Source organism: Monopterus albus, unplaced genomic scaffold (assembly GCF_001952655.1).
Source record: "Monopterus albus unplaced genomic scaffold, M_albus_1.0 scaffold242.1, whole genome shotgun sequence".
NCBI classification, from domain to species: domain Eukaryota; kingdom Metazoa; phylum Chordata; class Actinopteri; order Synbranchiformes; family Synbranchidae; genus Monopterus; species Monopterus albus.
In genome coordinates, this window is record NW_018128122.1 from 403,464 (window position 1) to 416,669 (window position 13,206).

The 13,206-nt window shown below is 40.4% G+C and overlaps 1 protein-coding gene across 1 annotated transcript in view; it reads left to right on the forward strand.

The window, feature by feature from the left end:
• The first annotated feature begins 7,142 nt into the window (after positions 1-7,142).
• The window catches only part of LOC109971995 (voltage-dependent calcium channel gamma-4 subunit), an 11,099-nt gene continuing 5,035 nt past the window's right edge, over positions 7,143-13,206 (forward strand). Inside the window, exons 1-2 of the mRNA XM_020620574.1 lie at positions 7,143-7,707; positions 12,418-12,501. Of these exons, the coding sequence (XP_020476230.1) occupies positions 7,485-7,707; positions 12,418-12,501 (307 nt within the window). The 5' untranslated portion in view covers positions 7,143-7,484. The remainder of the gene's footprint in view (positions 7,708-12,417; positions 12,502-13,206) is intronic.

Sequence of the window (13,206 nt, forward strand, 5' to 3'; positions counted from 1 at the left end):
TATTGATGTGTGGCTAGCAACGTGCTGACCCGGCCAGTGTAGGGCAAAGTCATCTGCAAGGAGTGACTTTAGTAGTTTTCACCCTGCAGCGAGCAAATCCACTATTTGCCTGTAGTACTGCTGCAATCCTGATAGCTTTATGTACTACACATCTGCAGAAATGAGAAGTGTGTGGACAACTATGTGCAGTGAATGTAGGTTTTCAAAAGCAAACACTACAGGGGGTGTTTTCAGCCAGAAAGGAGAAACTCATCAGTGAAGTCACCCACGTGTAGAGGAAACCTGCTAAGGATTCCTAGAAATGTGCTCAATTTGGTCATAACACCATTGCTGGAATTGTCCAGAGGTCTCATAGATATGCTAAAATGTGCACACATTGTGCACCTCCTCTTTGAGTGTGCACAAGCAGGTTTAATGGATGTTCTCTATTGTCATTAATAAACATACTTTGTGCTTGTTTTTGTAATATACTTGATATTCTCATGCACATTAGAACTGTTCCAGACATAATTATGCGTCAGGAGGTTGACCTCAGCTTAAACCTCTTAATGTTCAAGTATAGAGCTTATAAAACACGCTGAATGTGAATTTCAACCATTCACATAGAGTGTTTAATGGACATACCATTTTATAAAGAAATTGTTTGATCAAGATTGCATGCTGGGAAAGTTGGAATGATATCAGATGGTATTTGATCTTTCATGTCAGCCTCACTTCTTTCTCCACCCTGAGCACTTCTGTATCAAGTGTGAGCTTCAGACTATTTGCAGACACTGACCTTTAGTTAACAACCAGAAGTGCTTGCGCTCCCCATTTACAGTAAGTTCATTGCATAGGAAACATTTTTATGAAAATGTGGAGGCTTGTTGTCATTGCTTGGTTTGAGAGCAGTTTAAGTTTGGACACCAAAGGAAAAGTTTATATTACAGGCTGCTGAATATGTCAATGGCCATAAAACCTTTGAGTCAATTACTGTATATTTTTGCAAAGGAAACTGACTAAATATAATGTTGTTTACTCTCATAACCTATAATAAATAACAAACACTGCTTTATATACATGTTTCAACAAAAGCTGCACTGGAGTAACAGTGTTTTACTGTTGCTCAAATTAAAGTTATAACATGCTTGTTATAAGTTTAAATTAGAGGACAAGGCCAAAGGGGAGAAGATGGTTTTGATGACTCAGGTGGTATTAAAGACTATTTTGATATAGAGCCATTTTTCTTCAGCATATAGAGATATATTAACCCAAATTATAGATGGTTATTTTTTTTAGAATTTACCCCCTTATAATGAAAAATATTCTTAGATGTTTAACCTACCAAGTAAAACGTTGTATCCAGGTTAAGTGAAAAAAGTCTTGAATATACATTTCATGCTGCTTTACCATAAGTGTGAGTAAACATATAACAGACAAACATTTTGTCTTGTGCAATCATTTTATATTAGTTTGATATATTACTAAAAGTGTAACTATTGTCTGTATTTAATGTTGTGTGGCGTGACTGCTATATATTATTATTATATAATCACTGGATCACTGTGTTCCACCTGCAGGTCATGTAAACAAAACACAGTTACATAAAACTAATAAACTAGAATGGTGCCAAACTAAACTTTCACTCTTGTCCTTTTAGCCCAGTTATGGTTTGTTTATCTTAAACACTGTTAATACAAAATCATCATTGTGTATATAAACTCATTTTTGTATAGCTGGCAGCATCACGGCTGTTTTGCTGTCAGATAGAGTCATGTGCAGTATATGTGACAGCTGCTTTGCACTGAGACTGTGGGCTTTTGCATAATGTTACACATAAATATAAAATATTCACACAGTGTCACTGTTAGACTTGAAATATCTGTGTATTTTTACAGTCTCAGTTGTTTTATTATGTTAAATGTGCAATGGAATATGTATTCTGAAATAAATAAAATATAATGGGATTTGATAAACAACATGCTTGTTTCTTCAGCTGCTTATGCCTCAGAAATGTTTGTAATACATTGTATATTAAAGTACACAGTGGTAAATAAATGATCTTTAAAAACAAGATGCGCTCTTTGACAAACCCTTGTCCATTTTTGGGGCATTCTACCTTTAATTATATTATTTTTGGGCAGACAGAGGAACAGACCTGCAACATAGGTCAGCGGCCAGACTAGCTGCTGTTGTGTACACACTGTACTTTTATATGGCACAGCAGACTGTAACCATTTAGTTTTTGGCCCATGTCCCTATCAGTTTGTTCACTGAGTGAATACATTTTTTCAAAATCTGTCTTAAACTATCTTAAGAAAGATTCTTTCACCTTAAGTTGCATTGTAAAAATCTGAAGCTAAGAGAAAATACAATGTGTATTGTCAGCCAGTCATAACGTCACGTTGACCACAGACAGCCAGTGTGAACCCCACGCTGCTCTGGCTGTGAGAGCTGGCACCGACCCATCTGGGTGGATGAAATGTAACAGGGCTCTCAGCAGGATGGAAACAGCTTCTCTGCATAATGTGCTGATGTGCAGTGTAAAATGAAAGAGCAGTTTCATCTAATGACCTGATGAGCTGGAATATTTCCAAACAGATTACTCCCCTACGTGGTGAACGTGTGTTGTAAATTCTACTGTTGGTGAAGATGCACTTTTTATGATAAACTATTTAAAGCAGACCAACAGTCCCTGTAATGCTGTACTGTTACAGAAGAAAATAACTGGATTTATTGCTTTAGGGGACACCTTCTTTATTGTCGCTCATCAGCGTCAGCCCAATGCCTTTTGACAACAGCTCCATCTAGTGTCATTCCTGTGAAGACACACAGCTTAAAATGAATCCTACGTTTAAAGTGGAAGACAAAAAATCATAAGCCTCTCAGTCATTACTACAAAAGAGAATTCTTCATTACCCTAGACAGTTAGTATGAGAAGATATATAGAAGTCTGAGTCACTTCCAGAGTGGGAACAATTAAGTGAACACAACTTTTGCACTTTCACTGCAAAGTGCTTCAATTTCCCAGCTGAAGTGTACAATATTCATCAACCATATGATATGATATGACCATCAAGGCACTGTGTTGGTTTCCCTCAGGCATTAGAGAATGAAAGTCAGAGTCAGAGGCTTTCAAAATTATCACGCTTTCCTCTTCTTTATGTTGCATTTTCCCTGTATTTTTGGCATCCAGAGATAAAGCAGAGACAAAATAATAAACATGGAAACACACAATAGTCCCAACTAACATATTTGCCCACATATTAGTACAGTCACATCTTTGGTTAATGGACAAGGGTGAAATCCAGTCAAAGTACTGTACACCATACAGTAAAAGACATTACATTTTTATTAACCTTAGATAGTCTAGTATTCTTGTGAGACTTACAGTATTCTGCATGTGCTGAGCAGCTGAATAGGAAAAAAAAATCACTGAATATTCAAAATTTCTTCAATACCCACAGCAGTGACTTCGCTTGCCACTGACACAGGGGAGAGATCCACACTGGGAACCCCGAAAGCACCAAGGGGCTGAACGGCCTGGTACCGATACCACTCTATCCTAAACGGGCAGGAAAAACTAGAAAACTGTACAGCTTTCTCTTTTACACTTCTTCTTCTTGTGCCAGTTTGTCTCATTTAGTGTGAAAGTGGAGCTCACATCATTGCCTTTCAAACAAGTCCCCTCCTTAAATCCAGTCTGGGAGCATTCTAGTTTATTCTCATAGTTTTGGCCATTGTTCATACTGAAGTTCTGTTGACCGAGTTAATTGCTGAGACTGGGGATCAAACTGTGCAGGCATGCAGTTTTTTTGTGCAATGAGGAATTGTCATGAAGATTTAATTGCACCCACTTTAGTGTTTATGTGTGTCAAATACACTGTGTGTATTTACAACCTGTCTGATTGCATATTTCTTGCACTACCTGACTTTGTTGTATGTGTTCTCAGATCTAAGACAACTACTTTTAGGTTCACTGTCCAATGTTATTGTAGCCAAGAGAAATGATGGCCAAATCTAATTTGAAATTAACTGGAATTTTTCTTTAAAGCTATAGGGCTTTACAGCATGTCCCCAAGAATACTGTAAAAAAACAGTAAAACCAGAAAAAGAGTCTTCTGTAAACTATAGCTTGTCTTAGCAGAGCTCCCCTCTGGCAGCCTGAGGACTGAGTCTGTGTTTGTTTTCTTTTAGCCCAATTTCCTCTGCTCTTTATCGCTCTCTTCTGCTCCAGGTGCTGTGTGCACACACAGCATCTCACTGGTGGCTGCAGCAGGCAGCCGTGAACAACACCAGTAGTAAGAGAAACAGGATATAACTGGCCATGTTTGTTTATTTAAAATAAATAAATGAACCTTGAAAAAAGGATGTAATGAGCATGAATGTTTTATAATAATGGCTCATATATTGTGTTATATCATATCGTATTATATGTATCGTATCATATCATATGCATCGTATCGTATAGTGTCACATTTAAGAAATTGTGGTGCTAGATGTCAACTGTGAAAACATAATTAACTTATATATTAATAGAACTTTTAGCTAATGCATCCATGTACTGCACAGGGCTTTGATAAAATGAAATTTTTTTTATGTTTTGGATGACATTTTATTGGAAAAAAAAACATGAACAGCTGTACTGGTCTCTACTTCTTCCCTCTTCTTTCAGTGTAGGTCCAGAGATGAAACAGCACACCAAAATGCTCTCACTGCTGCTCTGTTTGGTCCCAAAACACTCAAATAATTTTCTTTGAATCAGAGCTCAATTTTCACCACATCTCATCTGGGGTATATCTCCTTCGCATATTCAAAGACTTAATGTTCCCTCTCATCTTGTCGATTTCTCATCCCTATCTTATTTGGTCCCTTTTCTTTCATTTACTTTTCAAAAGAAACAAGATCCAAAGGCTTCCTCCTTTACCCTACAATTTTGCCTTATTCAGCTTGAATTTTGATAAAATTATTCTAAAGAAACAACCAATTGCTTCCTTGATAGGGCATACAATTTCCTGTCTAAATGGCCCAGGCAGACTGGCACATTCACTAATGCTGTACACCAGGCAGCCATGCAGCATTAATCTCTTTCACTGGATAGGCCAGACTGTGGCAGCTGCTCAAAACAAACAGCCAAAGATACACTATCAACACTTAATCTGCCATATCTGGAAGACAAGTTTGGAAAAGGTCAAGGAGGAGCTGCTCTTGGCTCAAACCAAAACCAGCAGGGAAGAAGAAAACACCACACAAAAGAAGGAAGTTGGCAGAGGAGCCTTCGTTTACCAGAGCGAATGAACGAGTTGTGCCAAAGCGCACTCTCAAGTTAAACAGGGACAACGGAGAAGCTGGAAAGTAAAAACAGGAAGAAGTTGAAAAGAACTTCAGAATGTAATGCTGATGAGAATCAAACTCATTATCAGTGGCCCTTGTGAGCTCCCTTTACCACAGTCACTTTACACAGGATGAAAAGCCCATGTGTCAGTCGTATTAAGACATGTCCTCAGACATGTCTAGTTAGGATGCAGATATAGCCCCAATATACTTGGAAGCCAAACCACATGGAGACTCAGAGACACACTGGCTGAGATGAAGTGGGACAACGTGGCTGGAAAACCACACTGTCGGGATGTGAGATGTTTTCTGCAGAGGCTTGGTCTGAAGTTTTGGCTCTGGCATTTCGATTAAATGTTACACATAAGTGCTTCTTGGTTTTAGAATTTGCCAGAGGAAGTGCACACACTTGTTAAATGACCTCTTCTGATGTTTTGCCCATGTTTTCCCTCATAGACTAATGACTTAGTGGAGTTTTCCTGGTCTTCTGGGAGCTGGGGTAGCTATTGTATGCCTGTAGTAAATTATGCAAATTGTGCGTAATAGCAGATTGTGTGTGTCAAGTAAAGCGGCTTCTGAAACAGACTAAAATAACTGAAAAGAACATCTGTTGGTATCTTTTTAATAGTATGATGTGATGGGGCCAGATATTTTCTGTTTGCTGATGCAACCAAAAGCATCACATCTCTTAGCCGCTGTCTGCTCACCTGCTGTGACTCCCCCTCTCACATCCCTTTGTCAAACTGATTGAAGTCCAGCGGACATTTTCCGTCTCGATCCGTACACTCGGAGCAGAACCCGCTCCGCTGCAGCAAAGAAAGAAAAGTTGCACAAATACATTTTTGTCGCTTGTTTTCAGTGTGAAACTATTTTCCATATCCTCCTCTCCCTACTTCTTCAGTATGCACTGTATACTGTACATCTTCAGCATATTCTCACTTTGCCATCCCTCCTATCCTCTCCCCCACCTCCGTTTCCTTTCTTTCTCACTTATCTCCTAATCCTCACCATATTGCCTGCCCCATCGTTTCCAGCCTCTCCCTCCACACACACACGCACACACACACATGCACGCCCATCAGTAGTATGCTTTGCTGTCCTTGCAGGGACCAGGAAGTGATTCAGAGTCTGGAATCTTTGAATGGGGCCCCCAGTCAAAAAGGTGGGACTTTACAAACAGCAGCAGCTAGGGCCAAATCCTGCACACCCTCTCTGGTTGCCTCTCTCTTTCTCTGTGTCAGTGTGAAAGGGAAGATTGCTCCATAGAAAAAGACCCCTCACTGAAACAACCAAGGGCTTAAAGTGACAGGCTCAGCCCTAACCTAAACTTAATAAGACTTCTTTCATTTATGAACAGGAAATCGGAGTTTGTGGTGAAGATTCATGCCTTTACTTTTCTATTACTTCTATAGGCTAGGTGAACCGATGTCCAACTTCAAAGTGCTTTTGATAGATATAAGAAACCACAGGTGATGCTTCAGATTCGTCTTTGTAAGGTTGCTGCTATCTACTTCAGCCACTCTGCTGTCAGCAGTGTTCTCTTTTCATTGATTTTTAGGTGCTTTGGAAAACGCATAAAATCCCCTGCATGTGTGTATGTTCTGCACTCTACGTGACTTTTAAATGTGGGTGTGGTTGTTGCCCTGCTTGATTATTTTTCAGAGAAAGCGCCTAATTGCTCCTGTCTAACACTGTGGTGTGTGCTGGGCTGATACTGATGTTTTCTTCTTCCAGAAGCTGTTCACACCGCCGCTTCTCATTGGTTTGGCTCCGGCCGTGGAAGGTGTGGTCTTGATTATCAATGCTACATCCTTAGATGAACCGTACACTTTAACATCGAGTAGTAGCTACTTGGAAGAGCCTGTAGCCCTGTTAATAAAAGTGTACTTGTTCAAGAAATGCCTCTCCAGATTTTTTTTTCCCATCAGTAGCATGATTTCAGACATGCCCAGTCAATCCAAATGCACGAGACGGAAGCTGCAATCGTGCAACTTGTATTGAACTCCGACGGAAGTTTAGGAGGGAGAGCAGCAGTTAAGGATCGAGTTTTGGCTTGATGAGATGGAGAAACCGTGAGACGCGAGCGCTTCTTCTGATCAGGTTCATGGGCACCATGCGCTCCTCGCCGTGTGCGTAAGCTGCTGTGGAGCATTCACACATTATGAGACGCCATGGCATGGTGTGACCGAGGGGTTCAGACCTTGCTGGCGATCGTGGGGGCCTTCGCTGCCTTCAGTCTCATGACCATCGCCATCGGCACCGACTACTGGCTTTACTCCCGGGCATACACCTGCAACGCCACTAATGTGACCTCAGACGAGACCCAGATGCAAACCAAGAAAGTCAAAGGCGACCTGACGCACTCTGGACTGTGGAGGATCTGTTGTATCGAAGGTAAAATAAAGTCTAATAAGCTGGTGTCCATTAGTTTACAAACTTTTTTATACCAAGGGCTCATGAGCGTTCTGTCCAGTTACGATGGGAAGGTCACAGTGCTTGTTACAAACAACTGGATTTGAAGAAATGCTTCAACTGGAAACTCCGAGTGAAAATACTCCAAAAGTAACCTAAATGTGGATTAACAACAACTGTATATCAGTTTATGCTGTGTGGCGACGCACCAAAATGGAAAACGCCCAAGAGATGCACCATTATTCTCATTTCTGTTGATAAAATCACGAAATATCACGTAGGAAGTTACATGTGCACGATTTTTTATAAGGGAAATTTGAGGGGAACCACTGCTTGATACACGCATAGGATGTGTTGTGTGTGCATAATAACACGATTGCACCAGTTTTCCTCGAACGTCATTTAGTTTGTCTCAGAAAAACAATGATCAGATCATGACAAACTGTTAAACGTAATGATCTTTTGTTTTGCGTTTTGTTTAACAAGCAATACAGTTCGCTTGCAGGTTACAGTAATTACATAAGGAGTGGTTTTGATGTTCCCATTAACGTGAGGCTGTTGCTTGGCAATTCCTTTAAAAAAAATTGTTTAGACTGAAACAAGTTTTAGGAACAAGCGGGCTGTTTTAGCAAGAGGCTGAGATGTTCTCAGCTGTTTTACCGGGTATCTATGATCCAAAAGAATCACGCCTGGGTGTTGGGCTGGGCTTCTTACGTAGGAAGGACAGCTCGATATTGTTCGACACAGCGATGCTTCATTTGAAAAAAAAAAAAAAGGCAAATCAATTAAATCAATCAGCTGATCCGTGGAAGTGGCCAGTGACGTCATCCAGCGGTCCTGCATCTTGTGGCGCTGTCCACTGCTACTGGTGCTGAAGTCTCCATGTTGTTTTGTTTCTTTTAACTAACAAACTATACCTACTAAATAACTAAGCTAAGTTAATAAGTGACTTTACATTTACAGGACAGCCCCAGATGGTCAGTCACAAACCTTAACTAGAAATAGTCGGTTGCTGTAAAGTACTGTTTTTGTGAACACAGTGAGTGAAGGTTTGTGCAGGTTTTAGTTAATCAGCTCTTCCACACTAACCTTCAGGTGAGACTTCTGTATATGTTTTACAACCAAACAGATGACTGAAATCATATCACTACCTTAAGCAGCCTTATTATGTAAGGAAAATTACCATTTGACATGCATTCACCATTCCCTTGCTGATTACAATAAAATACTTATTGGCCTTGTCTGAGGTTTGTAAATCTGAAGAAGTCTTGGTGCATTCGCAGGAGCAAACCACATCAGTATTTTATTAAGGAGTCTCTATCTCCAGTGTTCCTATGTGACACGAAGGCAGCACCTGTCAAACATGCAGAGAGATGTGACAGTGTCATGGTGGGTGGGCAGTCCAAGTGAAGAGGCAGCACTTGCCCGTGCTGTAGCTATATCTCATATGCTGATGTATGTCACCACTGTAGATGTCACACTCCATGTATTTTTTGCTCTGTACTGTTACTACTCTTACTGGAATTTTATATTTTAAAAAGTGCACCGCTATTTATGGATTTCCTATAAAGCTTATCAAAAGACCCCCCCACCACCACCACCACCACCTCGCGTCTCACATCTAACACTTCAGAGTATCATCAGCAGACGTGAGATGGAGTGCTCATTGTTGTTGAACATCTTCTCCACCACCTTCTCTCTCCATGCTCATGTCGTCAGAGGGGTGTTACATATAGATTTAAAACTGAGAGTAACACAGCTTCTCGTACTCTTTCCTTTATTCTCACACATTGTTCCACACTGCTGTGAAATCTGATGTAACTGGCCTGCGGTGCCACACCTCTATCTACAACTGATGCTATTAGCTGAGCCAAAAAGACTTTTCATCACACCCAATCAGAGGCTTACTCTTAAAATTATAGTGATTTCAAGCAAATAAGCAACTGGGATATATGCTCTATCTTGAGATGCATTTGCTTTAGCTAAATACATTTTTCAAATGTCAACAATGTAAAATTGTTTCAGTCTGCCCCGTATACACGATAAAGGATCAAAGATTTAACTTATTGTTGCTTCCTTGCTTTACTCACTCTCTCATTTATATCCCAGCAGAGAAGTAATCTCCTCTAGTAACAAGGAACAAGAGGGAGGCTGTCTGCTTGTATTAGGTCATATGAGTGGCATAATAATGGGTAAGCCCCGGGACATGTTGTAGAAGAAATTATGCTTGGCTTTCTGTGCCAAACAGACTGATCTGTATGAGTGTAGAACAAGCAGGGGGTTCAATGAAGGTGAGAACTGGAGGCAAATGAGCCTTTAGAGGAATCAAAGTCAAGTCTTGTTCTGCAGCCAGCCATGCACAAATACAAGAACTCTCACTTAAGCAGCTCACCCCTGGTCAGTGAGCATGCAATAAAAGATAATGTGTTTCAGACGCATTTGGTCTGACCTCAAAAGGACAAAGCCTGCTGATTTGCTGTGAGCCACCATTTCAACAAGATTTTTCTTAATGTGATTGTTTGAACTTTTTTTTATATCATAAAGGCTTCTTTCTGGTTTTGTGGCTTTGTTAGGGTGCACGTGTGTGTGTTGCATGATTCTGTGGAGTATCCTGGTGAATGTATTAGTAAGATGTCAAAGGCGTCCTCTGAGAAGCGGAGCTAGAAATGTGATTCTGGGTTGCTGGGGGGCGGTTGCCATGGTGAAGCTATGCTGAGTAATAAAAGATGGGTCCCGGTCTCTCAGACAGATGGGCTCTGGGGAGATCCCTCCCTCACTGAGCACTCTCTGTTTCTCCATTCTCTCTGTACCTTTCTCACTGTCACTCCTCAGATTATTACCTCACTGCCCTTGTGTGTATTATTGATTTATATAACCATTGTACTTTGTTTTGACATCTTTCCTTTTTTGTTTGCTTTTTTAAAAAACTATTTCTTGATGTTTATTTTCTCTGAATCACACCCATCATTACTTTTCCTGGCCATAAACTGAATATGGACTGTTAAGTGCGATTTGTCATCTTATCTTTGGATTTTTTTTCATTCTCATTCCAAGCAGTCACACCGATTAACCATAAAAAATGCAGACACATAACAGTGATCTTTGTTGGGTAGGAAACATGTTAAAGGTGCCCTGTGTAATTCTGTGCCATGTAGTCAGAACCTGTGCTAACTGGGATGCAGAAAGCCACTCAGGCACAGAAGAAGCAGCCGGTGAGTGCAGCTAATCGTCACTCGAAAGCCACTTTCCAGGATTTCCAGCAGCAGACGAGGCTGTAGGTCAACAATGAGCCACAGACACACCTACAGTCCAGTGGCTCTAAAGCCACTGGAACTACTGTGGAGTGGTGGTCTTAAAAAGTTACAGTCACCAAAACACACCATATTTCCTTAAAACATTAGTAAAACCAGTTTGTTCAGTTCATTTTAAATCTGGCATTGCTAGCCTACAGTCTTCATCCACACTTTTGCCAGTGTGTTTTTACTGCCATCAACTCTGGAACAGCATAAGACTTTTCTGCATGGATGTCCCGCAACCCACATGCTTGTGCATGTGCACTATATATAAACAAAACAGTGACACACAGATTGCAACAACTTTGTTCCATAGTGATCAGAAACTCTGCAGGGTACCTTTACATCAGGAAAATCTGGTTAGTCCTAATGCTGAAATATTGGTAAATATTGAACAGTTTCTTTAGGTGATCAGCGCTTACAGATTAAGTTAGAAAAATATTTAAATTCCAGTTTAATTAAGTCACCTGACAGAAATTGTACACTTCATCTTTGCACTTTCACTTCAGTGCTTCAGCACTTCAAATGCATTTGGCCAATATTTGGTCTGAAACAATTACATTACATGGGTTACGTGGGTTTGTCCAATCTTCTGATTTGAGCTTTATTTTTATATCAGCAATTTAGAGTGATGTGCTCGGCAGCAAGAGGCCTGTTATGGCTTGATTACTCAGTTTATTGTGTTTTTTTTTTTTATTCTTCTGCCAATGGAAGGAGTATGATCTTTTCTTAACATCCAAATACCAACATGGAGGAGAAGAACAGCAAAGAGCTCAATCAGTAAACATGAGAATCCAAGCTTTGGTAAGCAGAGCTGTTACTTGTTTATACAGATAATTCCCATGCCAACGAACAGATCTGCACATTACTAACATAGACACAATACAGTCACTAACACAGTAATAAAAACAGGATTGACAGGGTGCAGCAGCAAACTCAGGCATCAGATTTTTAATTTAGAGTCTAACTTCTCAGTATTCATAATGCTCCAATGCTTTATTCTCTTGCAGAGGGAACATTTCCTCAGTGAAGAGACTGGGTCTTTGAATAGAAGGAGCCTCTGGGCTTGAGAACGTCAGATCCACAGCAGCCTGTCCTTGTGATTTCTGACATAGTTAGAGGTGAAAACAGGATAGTTCAGCACTAATTTCAATGTTCTTTACCAAAATGAGATGTCAGTTTTTATTATTTGTCTCAGGATCATCAAAGTCACGTGCTGAGTCAGTGAATGGTCAACACATCTTTCCTTTTATACCTTCGATCTTAAATGGAGCTTATCATGTCAAGCTCCATTCTAAAGACATGGTATTTTCCTTTAACTGTTGCCATTTCTTCCCTGCACAGGATGTTAATGCCATCAGTCACATTTACACTCAGTGTGCTTTTGGCTTCTCTGCAGGTATCAACAAAGGAACCTGTTTTCGGATCAATCATTTTCCTGAGGATAACGACTATGATACGGACAGCTCAGAGTACATCTTACGTAAGCCATTGCAACCACTTCATCTTTGAACACTTCAGCCTTTAATCCTCTTTCTCTATTGGCTTTTTGTTTTTTTGAGTGGTGATGGAGTTATTACAAGGGCGGCTAATGTGTCATGACATCTCCATCCCTCCCCCATAAAAGCCTGATGTCATGACAGTAATTGGAGCCATGGAAATAATAAAGTACGCTTGCACTGATGAGTAATAGGGTTTGTCTGACTTTACCCACATTAGAGCACATCTCATGTTCGACATGGGCAATTTAGGGAAGACTTCAGTAAAAAAAAAAGTCGCCCTAAGCAGCTACACTGAAGATTGCCTAAGCTGTGTGTAGTCTAGGTTATTACAGCTCAATTAATCTCACCATTTTTGCTTGAGGAGTCAGATCAGCTTCACTCAGCATATTGCACTGGATTTTTGATGCCCTGTGCTCCTAGACAATGGTTCCCATCTGAGCTGCTATCGATAAGATCATGGAAATTAAATCCTACACTCATTTTATTAGTGTCATAGGAATATCTGTTAATCTGTGAAAGCATTAATCTGTTGAACATGGGGCATCTTTTCTATCACTCCATTTATTTCAACACATGTGGCAGAGTAAATACATGTCAGCCATGTGTGACATCCATTATCTATAGCGCTTATCCTGAACAGGGTCACGAAGGGGCTGGAGCCAATCCCAGCTTACACTGGGCGCGAG